The sequence below is a fragment of the Micrasema longulum genome, unplaced genomic scaffold (genome assembly GCF_059751315.1).
Source record: "Micrasema longulum isolate JH-2025_06_02 unplaced genomic scaffold, ASM5975131v1 h1tg000740l, whole genome shotgun sequence".
Taxonomy (NCBI): domain Eukaryota; kingdom Metazoa; phylum Arthropoda; class Insecta; order Trichoptera; family Brachycentridae; genus Micrasema; species Micrasema longulum.
In genome coordinates this window covers 280240-302357 of record NW_028277934.1, presented here as the reverse complement: position 1 = coordinate 302357, position 22118 = coordinate 280240, and the positions used below count along the sequence as shown (strand labels likewise).

The 22118-nt window shown below is 37.2% G+C and overlaps 2 protein-coding genes across 5 annotated transcripts in view; one reads left to right on the top strand and one right to left on the bottom strand.

Moving 5' to 3' along the window:
• Positions 1 to 4387, bottom strand: part of mys (position-specific antigen beta subunit myospheroid) — a 57384-nt gene extending 52997 nt beyond the window's left edge. For 2 of the 4 annotated variants that reach the window (XM_088230201.1, XM_088230200.1), the window contains exon 1: positions 4193 to 4387. The gene's annotated coding sequence lies outside the window, so the exon portion shown is untranslated. The remainder of the gene's footprint in view (positions 1 to 4192) is intronic. The other 2 variants (XM_088230198.1, XM_088230199.1) reach the window with 1 other exon arrangement.
• Positions 4388 to 5404: 1017 nt separating this feature from the next.
• Khc (kinesin heavy chain) lies at positions 5405 to 21974 on the top strand. The gene is made up of 19 exons (XM_088230216.1): positions 5405 to 5743; positions 10964 to 11135; positions 11234 to 11377; positions 11469 to 11612; positions 12016 to 12140; positions 12218 to 12471; positions 12558 to 12666; positions 12750 to 12884; positions 12971 to 13137; positions 13228 to 13567; positions 13660 to 13800; positions 14009 to 14182; positions 15591 to 15742; positions 16145 to 16246; positions 17981 to 18098; positions 18810 to 19034; positions 19215 to 19329; positions 19501 to 19608; positions 19683 to 21974. Exons 1-19 carry the CDS (start codon positions 5603 to 5605, stop codon positions 19691 to 19693), a joined length of 2877 nt encoding a protein of 958 aa, XP_088086342.1. The 5' UTR covers positions 5405 to 5602; the 3' UTR covers positions 19694 to 21974.
• The last annotated feature ends 144 nt before the right edge of the window (positions 21975 to 22118 follow it).

The window sequence follows — 22118 nt, the reverse complement described above, 5'->3', positions numbered from 1 at the left end:
GTAAACGCGTTCGGAATACCAGCCCTGGTCAGCAACACGCGAATGAACTGCCGAACTCGCAAATAATTGCTTTCGACCTGATAAAACTAAGCCGAAACCAAGTGAGGGTTATCACTAGAGCCTTCACAGGGCGCCGCAGATTGATTATCACATTGCTAGAATACATTTTCTTGAAACTTCTAGATGTAGGTTCTGTAGTGCAGGTGAAGAAACACCTATACTTACACATTTTATGTGAAGCTGCATCCTCGGGGCACCAGTGGTTAAACCCGAGGATGTAAAGCTAGGGTTTCCTAGGACAGCGGTGCCCGTATTTTAACGGCCGTAGTGAACGGTGATGCAGTGGACAGCCGTCGTAAAGGTGACTAGAGTGTGGTTTTCTAAAAAAACGGTGTTATCAACACCATTTAACACCGTTTTCCTAGGAAACCACTCTCTAATCACCTTTACGATGGCTGTCCACTGCATCACCGTTCACTACGGCCGTTAAAATACGGACACCGCTGTCCTAGGAAACCCTAGCTTTAGAGCGCTCGCCCCCTACCTAACATCGCGATTAAAATATTTTTTTATACCAGCAATTTTGACAAACGCTGAATGCATTTCTTACTCTTACCGTCTCTGTAATCGGGGACCAGAGCTTATCTTTATCGCCGTAAGTAAATATAGCTTTCGAGAGCGCGGGAATGAATGCGTTCGACTAGAGGGAGGGAAGGAGCGAGCTGCACACATGCACATACACGCGTGCTTTATGCAGTCTAAAATGAATATCCTAACTACTAACATCTGCTTATCTGCCACGGGCGCCACGGCCCGCGCCCGCGGGGATCGAAGCATCTCCGGTCTCCGTCACACGTGAGCAATGAAAACAAGTCTTAGTTTGTAATGTTACTATAACTTGACTAATAATTGGTCGCAGACACTGAAGCAGGCACGCGGCAAGCGCCACACCACCACACCGCCCATTTAATAATATCAATTAATAATATTAGTATAGTTCATTCCGTTTGATTTTACGAGATCTCGACGTTTGATTCCCTGGCGGTTCAAAACGAAATATTTTTCCGAAGCAATTGAAGAAAAAAAATTAAGCTTCTATTTCGTTTTGAGCATTTTGATCTTTCAATATTTCGACCTTTCTTGAGAAGGGAATATTGAAGTGTAGGCATGAACAGTTTATGATCTGTCGTTGGCTAGTTCAAACCGGACTTTTTTACAAATAAATTATGCGCCGGGATTTCGGATCGTATTTAATTAACATCATCATACTAAATTAATTAAAATGACATAAATAATAACTATTACACAGCCGCGTACTAACAAGTACTGCGGATGCAAACGTAAGATGCAGTAAATTTTATAAACTGGCATAGTTCACTTATTTGAGATTTAAAAAATAAGCATCGAAAATCAAACGCTAAAACAGGTGAAAGAGATTAAAAGACGAAAATCGGTATCAGCACTTGGTGATTACCACAGCGGTTACGACACCCGTCTTGTGGTTAGCGCGAGGAGTCTACGGATCGAATCCTTTGCGGGTAAAATTGCGATTGCATTATATAAAAATACAATTTTACACGTTACATTGGTGAGCCGATACAGTGTTCTATGCGTCATTGGAGGCTGATGAAGAAGAGGAGGAGTGACGAAGACCTTATTGGAAGGTAAGTACTTGTATTGTGAACAGTACACTGCACTTGTCTTCATATTGGTAACTAGTAACAAAAATACTATCGAGATATTTATATCACTCGTATAAAGATACGGATGATAATATATTATTCATCTGCCTTTACATTATACATTTTATACTATATCATCGTATATATTTATAATCGTGTTGTTCCGTCAACGCTTATATTGCTATCAATATTGAATAAGAAACCCCATAAAAATACAGTAGGAATGATAATGTATGTACATATACAGAGTACAGAGGTCTTCTTTGGGTTGTTAAGTAAATTTTATGAATGAAAAAAATAACGACAGGAAAAGCTAAATACGGTATGTTGTGACCCTGATTTCTTGGCTCGAGGTCCAATATTCAAAGCACAACTTGCAGGTGTAATACAATTTCGAAAACTTAAGAAACTGGTGTAGTGTGTGGTGACCCCAGCGCAGGAAGCGGTGGAACCCACCTACGTACAACCTTGATGACCGAAGCAAGCTCTAGCCAGCTAATGAGTGTTGGCTAATATGCTCACACCGCGAAAACTTCACCGACAGACTCTTCGACTCAACAGTCAAAACATGTAATACCAAAAAAAAAAAAAAACATATTGAAATGAAACAATAACCAATAACAGTTTTTATAGAAACTTGTGTCATTGATTTTCTTTTATCAGTCGCGAGCAAATATTTATCAACAAACAGTTTGAATTAGGCACAGCTTGAATCGAATTCGCGAAAATATGAGTAGGCGTCTATTCGGTGTAATTTGTTTATAAAATAAGGTCACGATTCATATACATTTATGGAGAATTTGCCTACTATGGTAAAGATTAGAAAAAATATTTCACACGAGCAATAATTATTACGTAAAAATAAAAATAAATCGGCAGTAAATAACATAATATTATATTTCGAGTGTAATTAGTAAGTAAATTTCCTATTACGCAAATTTATATTTGAATACTTTAAGGTGAGACTTTCTACATATTCCTTATAGATTTTTTTTTCAGTATTCATTCGAAGTACCTATGCTATTTATGGCTTGGATTTGAGAAAAAAAACAATCGAAGAAAAAAAGGTCCACAGTGATTCATCGATAAAACTTCAAATTGATATGAAAACATTTACATAAGTACAGAATAATCGGGAAACAACAATAAATCTCCCAGTTGAGAAAAGAAAAGAGAGAGCGGCCGTACGGGAGATACATAAATAAGGCAAAAAGAGTGGTTCCGTTAGTCTGCAGTACTGGACTGTAACGGAAATGGACGTTCGCACGTATGAACAGTAAATAACACATTCCAGATTTGTCCTGCAGTCGCAGTTTGCAGTTCTTTCGCCACAACCCTATATGAGAAGATACGAGTCCCGAATGGCGCACGGCAGTGAGCCGTTACGGGAGGCAGTTATTTACCTTAAAGTTGAATAAATGCCTTAGCTAAAATGAGGAAAGAAAAAACTTAGTTCGATTAAGCATGCATACTAAGAATATAAAAATTAGATACATAAATGGATAAATTATTATTTACACATTTTAAATTTGCAATATGGTCTTTTCACGTTTTTTTATTATTTTTACTTTTAAATAAGGAAAAAAATTACGATGGTACCGGTATTACTATTGTTTTCGTGCGACGTCGAATAAATTTTTTACCAAGGTTTAAAATATTCATATTTTGAATTACCCGGAAACGAGACGTATCCTTGTAGGACAAATAACACGCATGACGTTTTGTCGCAAAATTTGTACGCACTCACGCACTGTTCACTAGTAGAAGAACAGTCGGCGGTCATAACGCTTGACGTCAAAATGACGTGATGCCAACAGCGAGCTGTTAGGTGTGTGCTCATTTTTGAACCCGAAAATTATAAATGAAAATTTGTTTTGAATTCATTGATATTACAATCGTAAAAATACACTCTAAAAATGTGTTATATTTTAAACGTTATTCCCAACTTGTGTGACTTAAAACAACAACTGTGTAAATCTGTTAACTATACCTACAGTTATCATATGAAATTTTGAGATTCTGCAAGACCGTATTTAGTAAAAACAATGAAATTAAACATATTGTTATACTAACTTATGCATTAAGTATAAAAAACGATTAGGTCTTGTTTTGGAAATTTTTCTGTCATTTTAAGTAAGAAAATAAAGCACGTTTTAAAATATATGTGCGCAAGATTTATTTTTAAATACGAATAAAAAATAGAATAAAGAAAATACTATGCCATATTATTTAGAACCAAGAAAAAATGTATAAAACACACAGGTGTGTCATCAGTAAACCAGAAAACATAACCGCCATAACATGTGTTATTTTTAGAAGCTGTGTCATGTTCATTAAAATCAATTGAAAGCAAAGGGATTGTAAAAAACACGGAAATTAGTTGCGTTAACCTATTCGTATTGTTTAAAAATCATTACCCTCAATCAAAACTCAACTGCACCCCTGTGAAGTTTATATGGTCACAAAGAATGTTTCTCAAATATCAACAAAACGCAAAGTTAGACAATTACCTTATTTACTGCGTTAACCGCTTTTTCGTAATTCAATACAATTCATCAGATAACACAAAACAACAGATTCACATCCGATTACAGATACTGCATAATTTCTGTAATTTTTATCACTACACCACAACTAATATTCGCACCCAGACCGGACTGAAGTTGAAGTCGTTCGCGTTGTAGGCGTTCGCCGCCTTCCATATTAGGAAATTTGACATTTCTTACAGCGCTCGAACGGCCATAAAAAGAATTACATTAATGTTGTCATACTTTTAAGAAAAGGCAAATCCAAAGGGAGATAACAAGCATTTAGTTTACGGTAAAATTCAAAAAATATTATTCGAAACTGCAGCAAAAGTGGTACCTAAAAGCATTTTAAATGCAAAATATATAATACCATTGAACCGGGTTGTGGTCGGGTGGCTAATGTCACGGACTCACGGATCAAGAGGTCCTATTTTCGAGTTTCAATCCCGTTCCACCACAACTTGATTCTCATTTTATAGTAATGAGTTATTTACAACTAGTTGAAAATTACCGGTTAAATTGAAATATTTGAGTGAATCATAAGAAAGCAAAACTTATTTTAAAAAAAACTGTTACAAAAAAAAAATTGTATGTAAACCGGTCTGTAGTTAACTGGTGTAATAAAAACTTAAAACCTGGTTCTAAAACTTGATTCCCATTTTTAAACAGTTCCGACTAGTTAAATTGACTTCAATGTTGCCTCGTGGTCAGCGCGTTTAGCACCCATTTTAGAGGTCTCGGGTTCGATTCCCGGCATGGTTGGTTAAAAATATTTGTTTGAAAAGGTGTTTATACACCAGAATATTTTATAGTCCCTGGACTGGTACCTGAAGCGTTAGACTAACCATCTTACCTTCATGTAACGAACAAAATGATCATGATACACTGCGATTGGTGTACCAATGAAGTGACCTATGCACCAATAGGTATGGAAAAGGAATTGTGTGGTGTTGTAGATCATATGAATTCAAATACGTATTTTTATTTTTTATACAAACCAAGTATCGCATTTAAAAAATAAACAACACTAAGGTATTCTTTCCACGATAAATAAATGAATAAATTCATTCTGTTTTAATATTTTTTCTTATATTTTATTTTATGTTGGCGTAAACACGTAAAAGAATAAAAAAATACGTAAGTACTTTAACCACTCCGTATTTTCGGGATCAGTATTTTTTCACTATGGTATTAGTAGCATTGTTTAGCTCTCTGCCGTGTCCCGTGTCAGACCAGACATTTGGTAATGGGAGACATTTTGGCTCGCTTGTCATGGGTAGGATGAGTGCGAAATGAAAAACCAATATTTGTGCGTTTATTCGTGTTTTTAAGTTTTAAAAGTGATTTTTTATTTAAGTTCATCATAACCTTAATTTAAGTTTATCATTCAAAATGTCGGGCGAACGCGAAATAGCAGCGGAAGACAGTATTAGAGTCGTATGCAGATTTCGTCCGCTAAATGATTCAGAGGAAAAGGCTGGCTCTAAATTTATTGTGAAATTCCCATCGGACGATAATTGCATTGCTATAGGGGTGAGTATGCGGCAAAATATTTCTAGAATTAGGCGCCCGTTCCTTGACTAAATGCTTTTTTACGTTTTATCGATTTATCGTTACGCGACGGTAACTTTGTTTCCTTACAAAGACGATGGAAAGGGTAATGAACTTGATCTCGTTAAATGGAAAGTAAAGCTTCTATTGTTGTATAGTCGGCTTATCCGTTATGTCTCCATCGTTTCGAAGAAATTATCTCCTTCAGCAAAATCAATACAAATACGGCACTGCGACCTTGACCCATCTCTGATGGTGAAGTTTGAAGTCCTCTCCGCACGTTCATTCCTCAACCCTTGTTTACATTCAATCTGATCTTCGTGAACTATTTCCTAAAACCCTCGCAACTCGGGTGAACTTTCAATAATTTATTTTTTGTATGTAACTGTATTTTGAAACACAAATATTGTATCGTTTGTAGTACATTTAAATATTATTAAAATAATGCCAAATGTAATGTGATCATCTTTAGAAATAGTGACATGATGTTGCTAATTTAAGATGATTTGTCATAATCCATAAATACAGTTTCTCTCACACCACATGTTTCTACTAAACAAACTTGAATAAGACGCATAACCTCTGATTTTGTAATTTTTTTGTAGAATAAAATTTTGTGTGTTTTTCTCATAAAATACTTATTTTCTAATGAATAGCAACAACAACAAACCATCACGCCGTTTCGTAGGCAGAAAGGATAGAACGCCATAACACTCTATCTTGGCATACAGACCGCGCTTCCTCTACATTCATACATCTTCTCATGCACGCACGCCGATTATTCCTGCTTTTGACATGTCCATCTTCAAGTATTTGATGGACTTGATCGTGCCGTGTCTTTCTCGGTCTTCCTCGTTTCCTGCATCCATCAACATTTGCATCGTAGATCCTTTTAGCCGTTCTTTCGCTGTCCATTCGCTCTACATGTCTAAACCAACGCAGCACCCCTTTCTTGATTCTGTCAATAATGCATGTCTCAGCCTTACACACTTCACGGATCTCGACATTTGTGCACCTATCATACATCGTTTTACCACACATTCGCCTGAGGGATCGCATTTCGACAGCATTCAACCTACTTTCATCATTATTTTTCCAATTCTAATGAATAGGTAGGAATAAAATAACTTAATGTCAATTTGTTTAAGGGCACATCACCCGCGCGTGGGAATTTTTTTTGTCATAATGGTTCCAGACTACTAACGCATACAATTGCAATTTTTGGACACACCGTTTCAAGTTGCACCGAGGTGACCCTCGGTGCAACTTGAAACAGTGTGTTGCACCGAGGGTCACATAGACACTTACTTGGCAAATTAATTATTTCTAACTCAGAATGAAATTGGATTACCCTAATCATTTAAATACTTATACCTTCGAAACTTAAATTCTATGCTCGTTCTTTATCAAGTTTTCGCATTAAATTACAAAAAACGTAGGTATGTATTTTTCAAAATAAAATCATACAAATATTCAGTTAAAAATTGACTCGTTTTCGATTTTCGTGCGTCCTCCCAAGTCTAGTTCGCATCCTGTAGTAAATATATATAAACTCTGACTATTGACTCCGTTTGATAACAGTTGTCACCGGAGTTTGCTGTGTCCGTTCTCTTTTTTCCTCACCCACTACAAAGTCAAACCGCGGCAAAATAATTATTACACATATATTCTAGAAATTAAGTATTTTACTGTTTTTGATACTAGTGAGGCGCCACGATTCTTACCATAGAACTGAATAATAGGTGTTATGCAGGCGTTATATAGGCGGCCTTTGATTTTTACTGAGTGAATATCAGATCTCCAGACAGCTTTCATACTATTAAATGCAGCACTTGCTATTCCATATTGCAATCCCAGATTTTATGAAAACTCCCGTTTTCCATAACATATAATTTGAAATTTTCAACTCTTTCGATGATTTGGTTTGGTAGCAATACAACACTACCTGATATTTGTAAAAATTGGTACTATTTATCTCATTACTCCACATATAGATAAATAAATCTATTTACATAAAAAAATATTTATCTGTACTTTTTTTCACAATAGTTGCAGTGCAATTAATATATTTTTTTCATAACATGCGACGTGTATATTTCTGCATAGTATTGCATCTTAATACGATGAATGTCCGTTAGAAAAAGAAGGCCCGTAAACCTTTGCAATATTTTATCTTCTATATTATTAAATAAATTACATACCTGTTTCTACTAGAGATGTGAAGAAGTCTCAAATGCTCCTTGCTTCTGGTTTTCTTAATTATGTTTCTACGATTCCCCACTGTGCGATTAGTTGTATATGTATATAAAAATACTGTATTTTTTTTGTTTGATAAAAGTTCCGTGGACTCAGTATCAGAGACGTCCACCGTCCTCGGCGAGTGGATCGTGAATAAATTGACATTTGTAATCTGGCTTTTTTGTATGAAGATTTGTATAGGATTTTTACACCCTTAAAATGGCGACAGTTTGTACGATATAATGACCATTACGATACGATAAACTAAAATATAAGGTCGTACCATATTTACAAATACGTTAAATACTTATTCGAACGATGACTGTTTTCAGTGATTTCATGATCTTTGAGAATTTTTTTCACTATCTTACAAGATAAAAATAAAAGATATTGAGCCCTAGAAGAAAGTTTAAATTTTGACGAGGTATTTTTAAAATTTGGCTAGGATTACTACAAATACTTTAAATATCCCATCAAAATATCACATTTTAGCATTTTTCAGGCAACCCCCCCTTAAGGAATAGAAACTATCTATTTACCTATATTTGTTTGGTTAATGTTATTTTATTAAAGTAAGTATCTAAAGTAAGTTTATCTTTAAATGATCTCAAAAATTGTTTCTCAAAACATCTTATTTTTTAATTTAAGAACCAATCTACTAAAAATAAGAGAAAAGGGTAAAAATATTTTCTTAATTTCTTGTCAAGAATCATACCCGTAACCTGTAACCTGTAACCTTGTACAGGCAAACGTCGCTTTACACCGGGGTTCCATTCCGAAAGACACCGGCGTACAATGAATACAAATGTAATGGAAGATATACGAGTAAGGTTAGGTCCCGTGTCAAAATTCTAAGAAATGTATTATTGGATTTGTCCGATTCAAAAACTTCATCATTATTACCTATCCATACCCTGCGGGTGCACGGTGCACTCCGATTGCAGCGCATCTCAATAATCTGTCGAATTGAAGGGAAGGGGACCAGTCTTACGCTTCATGGACCAGTCCAGCAGCCATGAAATATTGCAACGTGGAACCACCATAAAAAACAATATTTCATGTCCACCCCTTCCAGGAATCGATCCCCGGATCTCAGGCGTGGTAGTCAAATGCGCCGACCATTGCACTACGAGGCGGACTTATTTCCACTCAATATCCTTTTTAAGGATTTTTACCAGTAGCCATCTTTAAAAATATTTCAAACAGGGCACTAAAATGATATGGAAATGAAGTGGATAGTTACTTAAGTGTACCATAATGTCCAACAGATTGCTTGTAATGACCAGAAATTGTGAAAGTTTATTTCCAAGAAATGAATTAAAGATGTACCCAATCACCGCACTTGAAGCCAATTACTCTTAATTACTTATGAAATAATCTATCTTAGTTTTTACTTTCACCAGTGCTGTTTAAACATCTATCATAAAACTCTAAGCCTGCTCGGAATATTCACTCAATGTTTCGATAATCAATGAATCATATGAAGTGTCTAACATATTATTTATCAGTATGCTTAAATAGTTTATCACCAAGTTTAATGTTTTTTTTACTATTTAGACATCGCATTAAAAACTATAAAACCTAAATATTTTTAACTGTATAAATAATCATCATATGATAATATCAGTGCCTATGGTGATGATTCCAATTTTCTAGATCATTTATTTTTGACTAGTTAAAAATGATTCCAAAATTGCATATCTGCATCGTTTCATTGAAATGAAGTATTTAAACCACAAGAACTAAAATATTTTTTAATAAAACAAACACACACATTATTTTTTATGAATATATTTTTATTTTGTTTATTTATTAAGGCCTAGTCATGTTGGGTCTCGTCTGGTAGTATTGAAACTGCAATTTTTCAAAAAGCTATCAGATACTGTATAATTATTGAAATACAAAAGACACATATTTGGCAATCTTACAGTATCTGATATCTTTTTAAAAAATTATCAAGCTTTGTTTTTGCTCTCCTGTAAACCTCGCAAAATACAGTTTCGATAGTATGCATAGGGACCGTCGGTGTGTCCTGGCTCTTGCTGAGAACACTTAACAATATATATTTTTACATAAATGAGAATGCATTTATGGACAAACAGAAAATTTTAATAATATTAATTATAACAGCAAAATATGTTTTGTTGTGTATCCGAGTAATTAAAAAAGATAAAATTTTAACTTGAATTGTAGCAGTATTTTTCTAAAATAACCTATCAAATGGATAAATAATATCACACTGTGAGTAAAACTAAAGTGCAATTTTTTAAATTTTTGATGTTTAAATGCAAAACAATCACATTTGTCACAAGCTTGAAAGTGTTAAAGAGAAGTAAGTTTAAATTAAAAAACGCACAAAGAAAAAAAAATATTGAAAAAACCCAGCTTTTCAAGCAAAGTCAAATCTTCAAGCTACGGTTTTACACTCTAGATACGATATCAAAAATGAAAACAATGTATCATCATCATTCCCTTTCTGCACCTAATGGTGCGTAGGGCACTGCATTGATAAATCAATCGCAGTGTATCTTGATCCTTTTTCTGTTATATGATCGTAAGACTGATAATAAGATGATCAGTCTTACGCTTCAGATGCCAGTCCAGGGACCATGAAATGTAAAAAGTGTAAAAAGACGTTTTTTAAATAAATATTTCATGTCAACCATGTCGGGAATCGAACCCGAGACCTCTTTGCATGGTAGGCAAATGCGCTGACCACTACACCACGAGGTCCAGGCCGTATTTAATGTATATAGTATGAATATTTGTTTACATACTAGTTTTAACTTAATAAAATTGTAAACAACTTAAATAGAGTAACACAATATGAAAAATGAACATATTATCTATGTTAGCTTAACTAGACAAGTACTCGCATTTAAAATTTACTTTTATCGTATTTCCATTGAGAATTTTCACGATCAAACTTGAATGCTTTATTAATATATGTTTTTTATTTTTCAGGGAAAAGTATACTTATTTGACAAAGTATTTAAGCCAAACGCGACCCAAGAGAAGGTATACAATGAAGCGGCCAAGAGCATTGTGTCGGATGTGTTGGCCGGGTACAATGGAACCATATTCGCCTACGGACAAACTAGCTCCGGTAAAACTCACACCATGGAGGGTGTCCTCGGTAAGCTTCCATTCAGCCCCCTTAACGAGTTCGAGATTCATCCACACTATCTTCACACTGCGGGTGCCAGTACTGATTATATTATGTCATGTTGACAGGTGACCCGGGGAAACAAGGTATCATACCTCGAATTGTAAATGACATCTTTAATCACATCTATGCGATGGAAGAGAATCTGGAGTTTCATATCAAAGTATCCTACTTTGAAATTTACATGGACAAAATTAGAGATCTTCTCGATGGTACGTAGTGTTTTTATCGACAGTAAGTTAATTTATAATAAATACTGTTATTATTCTAATCAATATGCTTATTTCTCCTATTTTCTTTCAGTTTCTAAAATAAACTTGAGTGTTCATGAAGATAAAAACCGAGTACCCTTTGTGAAAGGAGCAACTGAAAGGTTCGTTTCTAGTCCCGAGGAAGTATTTGAAGTTATAGAGGAAGGAAAATCAAATAGGCATATTGCTGTCACCAGTGAGTTCAATTATCATTCATTTACATAAACTTTTGAATTCACCGTTTAAATAAAATATGTATTTATGCTAAACATCTTTAGCCCTCTGCAACTGCTTCATACGTGCGTGAGTTTGCCTTTCACCAACACAATATCAAAAGCGTGCGACATGCAATTGTAAAATTATTCCTGAACAGCACGATCGTGCGAGGGTACCTTTTCCAAAAATGTATGTTTTAAGGTTTTTTTTTTATTGCTGGTGGGTAAACAATCGACATTTTTAAAAATCTGCCCATTGCAAAGACTTATACTTATACAGAAAATAACAAAAAAATATGAAAGAACTAAAATAATATTAAAATTATTCACATCAAAATATGAAAATAGTTCAATTTTAATTTTAATTTGATCTCTCTTCCACAGACATGAACGAGCACTCTTCCAGATCTCACTCCGTATTCCTGATTAATGTAAAACAAGAAAACTTAGAGAATCAAAAGAAATTGTCGGGAAAATTATATCTTGTAGATTTGGCTGGTTCTGAAAAGGTAACTGTTCTACCTAATATCGAGGTGAAAATATGAATTTTATATTTGTTTTTATTATGTCATTAATCGATTCACAGGTCTCAAAAACTGGTGCCGAAGGTACTGTATTAGATGAAGCTAAGAATATTAACAAATCTCTATCGGCACTGGGTAATGTCATCTCCGCGCTGGCTGATGGAAACAAGACGCACATTCCCTACAGAGATTCTAAGTTGACGCGGATCCTCCAGGAGTCCCTCGGAGGTAACGCCCGTACCACCATAGTCATATGCTGCTCACCCGCGTCGTTCAACGAATCCGAAACCAAATCCACACTGGACTTTGGCAGAAGGTAAAAAATTCGTTTTCATTTAAAATTTAAATGATTTTATCAATGTCTGGTAAACACTTAAACAAAGACTCTTCCTTGAATTCCAGAGCCAAGACAGTGAAGAATGTCGTATGTGTCAACGAAGAATTAACTGCCGAAGAGTGGAAAAGAAGGTACGAGCGCGAAAAAGAAAAGGTCGGCCGACTCAAGGGAAAGGTTTGTTAAACACAATTTTGTGTAACAGCTAGTTATGCTTCGAGTGGAAACATACTATTATATTATTCGGTTGTTCTCGTCAGGTGGAGAAGCTGGAGGCCGAGCTCAACAGGTGGAGACTCGGGGAGACAGTCAACCCGGAGGAGCAAGTCAACTTACAGGAGGTGGAGGCTGTCACTCCCGTCACATCCATCATCGAAGAAAAACCTGTCATTCCCGTAACTACAATGAGTTATTACGTAATATTGTGTGCAGAGTAAATACAATAATAGTCGTAATAAATACAATGTCATGTCATTTACAGGAATTGCCCGCTGTGGCTGTACCAGGAGGCGATGTGGACGCTGCCAAGTTGGAAGCTCTTTACCAACAGCTGGATGAAAAGGATGAGGAGATCAATCAGCAGTCACAGCTCGTGGAGAAACTGAAGGACCAAATGATGGAACAAGAGGAGCTCATCGCTGGCACCAGGTACTAAAAACTAGTATTGGAGTTCAAAATACTGCGTATTATCACCATGCTACATGTTGAAACATCTATTTACTGATGTTAATATTCTAGGCGCGACTATGAATCACTGCAGGGAGAGATGAACCGCATCCAGCAGGAGAATGAATCCGCCAAGGAGGAAGTGAAGGAAGTTCTCCAGGCCCTGGAGGAGCTGGCCGTGAACTACGACCAGAAAAGTCAGGAGGTGGACGCCAAGAACAAGGAGTGTGAGCAACTGCAGGAGGATCTGCTGCACAAGCAGACCTCCTTTAACACCACGTCCAGTGAGCTGCAGCAGATGAGGGATATGATGGCGCACCAGAAGAAGAGGCTTGCTGAGATGCTCGCCAACCTGCTCAAGGACCTGGGAGATATTGGCAGCGCTATCGGTGGAGCTGATAACGAAGTCAAAGTATGTCTTCATTTAGATTCTTATATTATCCTGATCATTTATTACACGGGTTCAATCCGAGGCAAATTTTAACAACTAATGTCTTATTTCAGATCAGCGCGGATACAGTTGGCAAATTGGAGGAGGAGTTTACAGTGGCTCGTCTTTACATCAGTAAGATGAAGAGTGAAGTAAAGAATCTTGTACAGCGCTGTCAGGGTCTGGAAACTTCCAGTGCTGATTCCTCCAAAAAGGTTTTTTCAATATGCAACTTATTTATTTATCACAAAAGATTATTATAAAATTCGTAGATGTTTTCGTAATTTAATTGCTGTATAATCCTATGATTTGATCAATTCTTACATAATATTATTTTATATTATTCCCTCTTAGTATGTGAATGTATTCTTTGTTTGTTTTGTACGTGTTATGTTAGTAAAAATAACCTATTTAACTTTACAGCTCGTTGAGTATGAACGAGAGCTAGCGGAGTGGCGATTGCAAGTGACCCAACAGGATGCGCGCGCGCGCTCTCTCGCGGAGGCCGTACGCGAGACGGATGCTAAGAAGAGGCAGCTCGAGGACCTGGCGGACACCCTCCGAGACGAGTGCGCTAAGCTTAAGGCCGCTAATCAGGTGACTTATCTACCGGCGCTATGTTCTTATTCTAAAAGATAGGGGTCAGTGCCATATAAGCTCCTGACATCACTGCGACCTGCATAGATCTATTGTGACGGGTCTTTAAGGAGCCTGGCTACCGCGTGGAGGGTGAATGTTTTAATTTGATTAAACCCCCCCTCGGGGTCAGGTTCGCGTCTCGTAATTCTGAAATGAACTGCTGACGAACAGCCAGCAGTAGACGTCCAGAACGTTGAGAACCTGATGCCGTGCAAAGTAGGCAAGCGCGGTTAAGGCTCTTAGGAGGCATCCGCAGTATATGGCCCAGCCACCCTTATTGCCTCCGCTCAATGACAGTTGTCACTGGAGTTTGCCGCCTCCATTCTCTCATTTTTTCATTCCTCACAAAGACAAACCAGCGCACATTCCAGATTCTTCTGAGACACCTATTCTCAAAACTCAGTATTTTGCTGTTTTGGGCCCTAGTGAGGTGCCAAGATTCACATCCATAGAGGAGAATAGGTGTTATGGAGGCGTTAAAAAGTAAATAAATATGGAGTATAGAAAAAAAAAAAACTAGTTTTTTGGTTCCTATGTATCCTGTTTACAGATATTTATGTTATTTTGTTTTTAAATAATTTCCCCTAAAACATAGCATGTTTTATTATTATTATTTACATTTAAAAAAAATTCATTAATACGCTAAATTTCTTTGTCAATTTTTAAAATGTGTAAATGGGGGCAAGATTTCTTACCATCCATGCGCTCTGTAGCTGCAAAACGTGCTGAAATCAAGCTCCTATCTGTTATAATTTAAATTGATCTTAATTGGAAACGAGGAACCAGAATCCCAACCGTCCATGTGCTCTGTAACTGCAAGATGTGCTGGGATATTTATTTATTGTACAGCGCCCTTGAGGTGATTTTTACAAAAATGGCGCTATATACATTATCCAACTATATATTAGATAGGGGGCGAACTGTCTAACGTCCTCAGGATTAACCAGTGGTTCCCCGAGGCTGTGGCTTCTTGTATGCTATAAGGCATCACATCAACATTGAATGTGTGTAGATGTTTCCTCATCTGCACTACGAAACATACGTCTGGAAGTTTCAGAAACGTTCATTCTAGCACAGTGGTTATTCAATCTGCAGTGCCCTGTAAGGGCTTTAGTGATAACCCCTCACTCGGTTTCGGCTGAGCTTTATTAGGTCAATAGCAAACCTTTGCGAGTACCCTTTTGTTAGTTCCTTCGCATGGTGCTGACCAGGTACCTTTTGCTAGAGCATTATGCTCTGCTTCCCGGCCCATGATCTAAGCTCGTCACGAGAAGCACATCCGGGCAACCCGCAGTAGGGCTCGGGACTGTATCGGCTATTATACTCTGCGGGTGTTGTATCACGTACTAATGGGGGCTGTGTTCAGGTGTCGGCGGCGGGAGAGCAGCAGGCGGCAGGGGAAGTTCGCGCCGCCCTGGAGCAGCAAGTGGAGCAGCTCCGCGGTGTGCACACTGCGCAGTTGGCCGCCCTCCGTGACGAGCTGCACCAGGCTAGCCAACTTCATCAAGACTTTAAAGAGTAAGTGCAGCGCTCGACCTGATTAGTGTCCCGTAGAACGATACTTATTCTTAAAATTAAAATAAAAACTCTTAGTTTATAACCACTTATTTTCTTATTTTGCTGTCAAACAAGTTTTCTTTCTAAGGTATTTTTGCTTTTTATTGAGGCCTTTTACTAAAACACACTTATTTTAGCTGAAAAAATGTTCCGTATATTTACAAATCACAATTAGTATATAAACAATAAAACCAGAAAGGAAAATTATTATATATATGTATACAAACAGAAAAAGGATGCCAGGGTAATAATATCAAGGCATAATTTAGTAGTACCTTTTAGTAATATTTGAATTTTAGTGATCAACCACAAAACTATTGCTTTAAATATAAATTTGATACTTATCTTTCTTTACATTTGCAGAGAGAACCAGAAGCTAATGCTCGCTCAGGAGCAATTGCAGGCTGACTATGAGAAACTGAAGAACGAAGAAGCCGACAAGTCCGCCAAGCTGCACGAACTCACGTCCGTATCTTTCCTCGTTACTCCGCGCAAACAGCCCCCCAGCGCCCGCAGCGTTATAGACAACCGCAACGTGTTCAAACTCAATAATGCTATCTTGAGCAAACTGGAAAAGGACTCGGCAAACAAGCTAATCAGCTTCCCTCGCTTCGAGAAATGCGAATTCTCCTCGGAGGTAGAGTCTAGGGAGGCCCGCAATAAGACGGTGCCGGCGCGTCCTTTCCCCTCCCTCCTACCCTTCTGCCCCCTCCACCCCTTGCACATTCATCTGCTAATTTCTGTTACTATGATTTTGATCACCCACCGCTGTCCTCACATCATCATTTTAGTTTAGTAGACTTAGTCGTAGTTCACCGCTCCCCGTGAGGATCTCAACCTGCGCCCTGCACCCGGGTGTACGGTGCAATCCCTCCGGGGACGAGTGTCCTTCAGACAATAATATTACGCAGTCATTGCCTTTATTTTAAATACTATTTGGTGGCATTTATTGTATTAAAAAGAGGGCAGGAAGTGTTCATTTTTATCTATACGAAGGAAATTTTCCACAATGAGTGATGTGAACAGTATTAGTCAGTACACCGGGAGTATAAACTGCCCGACTCCGGTAATGGTGTGACGATGTATATATTGTATAACTGTATATTTGTAAAACTTAGCAATGTCAGTCTGACTATGCGTAACCAAGACTGTCCCATGCAGCTTTGTGGGTATTCTATTTGTCATTTACTTAGCCACAAATATTTGCTAAATGTTAAATAATGTAGCTCTCCGAGTCAATAGTCTAAGGTAAATGTAAATATTGTTAAATACGGTAGTTGTTGCTATTTTGTACCTGATTATCGTTTCATGTTCCTATTTTTATTTTACTCCGCATGTTTTTTATAATATAAATGTTCCTTTTCGCCTCGGGAATTTCGTCAATAAACGAGCTTTGTCGCCTTTTCTGGCTAAAAGGCGAATACAAACGCTTCAGTTTATCTGTTTACAGAGATTTGAGTCTTGCGAAGCGACGTCTGCTGAATGCTGGAACTAGACTGTTATTATGTTATCTGTGATGTATGTTAATAGTACTGCGGATATATCCCAGAGAAATTTAAATTACGACATATCTATTTTAGTTAATTTTTAGTAAATTAGTTGCGATATATAATGACGAGTCAAGATACAATATTAACACAACAAATGAAATACATAGTATATTTATTCTAATGTAAATAGGATATAAACCCATTCGATAAAATCATTCCATTGTAAAAAATAATTATTGTCGCTGTTGTTAGAATTGTTGATGAAATAAAATATATTAGGAATCCGGGATCGGTGTCGTTTACTGCTGCGGGCTGTGGTGGTTTGTTTGTATTTTTAAATATTATTAAGAAACTCGAATACTAATCTCAATTTGTTCGAAGTGATAAATAAATATTTTTATAAGTAATTTTGAACAGAAAGAGGCAATACTTTATGGTGTGATATTTCCAATAAACTTTATTTTTGTTACGTAGTGAACCATTTGGCATTTCCGCTTCTTTTCTTTTGTTTTATTATTTGGACTCGTTATATCCTACACGACTCCCATTCATATTCATTTCCCAAAATGATCGGGGGCCATAAAGTCAAACGAAAGTCGGAAACGGGGATAATCGGGGGGAGAGGAGGCGCTGTGAATATGGATGGGGGCCGTGGGGGGCGAAAAGAGCGGCGAGAGACTGACGGAAGTGTCTGTGTGTGTGTGAGCAGGGTGAGCGTGGAGCGCCAGAAGCAGGCGCGAGCGGATCTGCAAGGACTGGAGGACACGGTAGCCAAAGAGCTGCAGACACTCCACAACTTGCGCAAGCTCTTCGTGCAAGACCTCCAGGTGTGTATTTTTATTTTTTTATATACACGCCCAGTGGGCATTTTTAAGGACAATATAGTAGAACTCCGTTTATCCCAACTCCAGTCATGCGGATTGCCAAATATTCAGATCGTTGTCAGGAAATAAAAAAAAAATATAACAAGAAAATAATAAAGCACTGTTTCATACAACAATTATACTAAAGGCTTAATTACCATTCACCATCTTTAAAAAGGTCAATGGGTTTGATCTATCTACACTAAATATATCAGATACGTGGGAATAACTATTGCCGAGTTCCTGGAGTATATTTAATACAGCATTACAAGTATACACTGTCCGTGAATTGTTGCTATAAAACAGTGGTACCTGTCTAGTAATTCTTCCAGACCCTGAAGTTGATTAGAGACAACAGTTCTGGGCAATCCCATATTAAATTTACAATTTTGAATAAGTATAATTTTTCTTCTCTCAAATTCAATGTTTTAACAATAGTAATTTAAAAATTCATGACTAATTCATTGTATGATGATTTAAATGCATGACTTGTCTGTTTGTAGCATTCATGAAGGATTAAAAAAAAAAATCTATTTGAAGTGTAATTTTGTAAAACAGTTTTGACATGATTTCTCACTATGAAATTTGATAATAATACATTCAAATCAACTCAGATTCAGGTTGAAAAATTATGCTTTAAGTTAGAATTTAGAATTGATTATTTTCCTTTCCTAGGCACGTATCAAAAAATCGGTGAGTTCCGAGGAAGGTGAAGAAGAAGGAGGATCTTTGGCGCAGAAGCAGAAGATCAGTTTCTTGGAGAATAACCTCGACCAGCTCACTAAGGTACACAAGCAGCTAGTACGAGACAACGCAGACCTTCGTTGTGAACTTCCTAAATTGGAGAAGCGACTCCGCGCTACCATGGAGAGGGTGAAGGCCCTGGAAACTGCGCTGAAGGTGAGTTGTTTTGTATTCAGTGAGAATAGAGCGGAGCAGATTCATTTGTGTTATTGATCATCTGGTTAAAATAAATCCAAACAAAATATGGGGACAGTTTGCATTGTACATATCTTATTTTATTTCAACCAGAATAGTTGTAGCAGTGTTTTACATTACGGAATGGAATTTGTATTGCAGGAGGCTAAGGAGGGAGCGATGCGGGACCGCAAACGATACCAGTATGAAGTGGATCGTATCAGAGAAGCTGTGCGACAGAAGACTCGCGTGAGGCTCGGACCGCAAGCTCAGATAGGTAATCACAAGTCACTTAATTATTTAACTCTTCAATTCGTTAACAGCATTTAACTAGATAATTGCAACTCTCTAAATCAAAATAATCAAAAAGCATCAAAATAATTGAGTCTGTAATTCAATTTCCTGTTAAATTTAATGTCTAATTGTTGATGTGTAATGTACATTTCAGCGAAACCTATCCGAGCTGGTCAGGGACCTATTGTGACTGGAGGAGCCGTGCGCCCGTTGCAGCAGGCAGAAAACAAGCGCAAATCCATCATCATCGGTGGAAACAGAGGTACGTAGGCTCCGGACATCAGCCCTCTCTCACAGTACCACCGGCTCCCTCTAACCGCATTCCTCTTGTTGCAGATGACAGTTGAAGCGACTGAGTCGAGTCACTACGGAGGCTTCAGACGGTAACCGCTTCCGCTCCGATCTTCACGTTTCCCCGCATTATATATTACCCGTCGTGTCTCCCGATCGAAGGTTATAACAGAACGAAGCGGAATGTTACTGTGTACTTGGAAAAGGCTTTCGAATACTAATTTTATGTACAGCTTCGTGATGGTACTATTACAAATTGCTTAATGTATTTTAAGAGATAATTACGAACTTCTATTTATTTCATATATTTTTAATATCGCTTTGAGATCTCTCTAAATGGAAAATAACGCTTATTCGCTCGGCTTTGGATTTTTCACTCTCCCTGTGATGAGATATTTTGTAATTTGAATATAATTCTGTAATATTACGAGCCAGTGGAAATTTGCGTGCTGTAAAGGACGCGGAGATTAGAGATATATTGCGCTTTGTCGGCTCGGTGTGTATTCCGATTTCCCGAGCTCGGGAGCCTTGCGCTCTAGAAGCTAAGCAGCTTTCCTCGGCTTCGGGTCGTAATATCGACAAGATGTTTTTATTGACATATTTTTGTATCGTGAGAGATGTAGCGGAGGAAGGAAGGTGTAGCGCAGTGCAGCTGTGGAAGTTCATAATTTTGTTGAAGTTTCATCGCTCGCTCCAAAGATCATTAATGCTTTATTTATTTTTCCTTTGTCAAATTTTATAAAATCATTATGTAAAAAGAATATTATATGTTTTCTACATTAAAAGATTGCGCATAAATGTGCAGAGTGTTATCTTTGCCGCTATGGTGTTATGGCAAAAGCTGATATGTCAGTTTTGCCTTAATACAATGAGAATAAGTGTCACTGTTCAAATGATATACTTTTTGTGTGGATAATGACGTATCAAGTTTTGTCAACGCACGAGAGAAATACTTGAAATAATTATATGACAAGAAACGGATTAATCAGTTTACGCCGCAACGCTACAGAACGAATTCCTAACTTGCGCTTCATTCTGGTGGGTGAAATACATTTTAATCTAGTTCTAGTGTGTGCATCATTATATGACAAGAAACGGATTAATCAGTTTACGCCGCAACGCTACAGAACGAATTCCTAACTTGCGCTTCATTCTGGTGGGTGAAATACATTTTAATCTAGTTCTAGTGTGTGCATCATTATATGACAAGAAACGGATTAATCAGTTTACGCCGCAACGCTACAGAACGAATTCCTAACTTGCGCTTCATTCTGGTGGGTGAAATACATTTTAATCTAGTTCTAGTGTGTGCATCATTATATGACAAGAAACGGATTAATCAGTTTACGCCGCAACGCTACAGAACGAATTCCTAACTTGCGCTTCATTCTGGTGGGTGAAATACATTTTAATCTAGTTCTAGTGTGTGCATCGTAGTGAGTTCGACAATGTCAGATCGGTCCACTTTAACATGTTCACTTTGCCGCTTTCAGTAATAGAAATAATCGCTTAATAAAGTTAACATAATCGAGGAACGAGGAGGCTATGTATTAATAGTAGTAGCGTTACGCAGGCAGGATGATATCCGCAGATTTATTTATGCCATTTGTGATTTAATTATATTCTGACTTCTGATGGAAAGTGATACTTAGGTGCTAATTGCAAATATCTGCGAGTATGCTGGAACCACCTACAGCTTAGTCAAGAGACATTTTATACAGAAAACTGGTGCATAAGCATCTATTTTATAATCCGCATTTTATAATATTAAGTTGGAATCAATTTAATCCAAGAACAGAAACCCCCTTTTTAGAATATGTGTTCTGTCTATATGTATTTATTGTACGCATTTCATGGATTCACCTACAGTCTGAAATATCCTGTGAAGCAACGGAGAAAGGAGGAAGCCACTCTACGTTACTTATTATTTTAAGTAGATTTAACTAAAGAAATTTTATGTTAGTAGTGAATTATTTAGATGGAATTGTATTTGGGGAAGGCTATTGGACCGTGGGTCGCTAATTACCGTCTACCGACTAGGTCTTTACCGGGTCCTGTTAGTGTACCGAGGTTTGTTGGTCTTGCCCGCACACTTAGTGATTCGCAACTTTTCTATGTATTTAATAATTGTTAAGAGAAAGCAGAGCGTTCATTCTTGTAATTTATTTCCGTTAGTTGTTAATTTAATGTAGGTGTAAAGAATTTCAGTTACTTTGTATGTTTACATTGCATTGCATTATTGTCCATTTTGCCTTGAGCTGACGGGGCGCTCCGCACTCACCTCCCACACATCTGCAGTTATTTTATGAATAAATTGTATTCTGCAACTACACAAAACTAATTCTTTCATTTATCATCTGACCCATCGGCTATCAGTTATATTCATCCCTGAAGGGTTGTATAATATTCCTGGATAAATGTTCGTGGTGTGGCTAATTTTATGCATTTGCCGTCGCCAAACAGTTGTTTCAGCCACGCAAC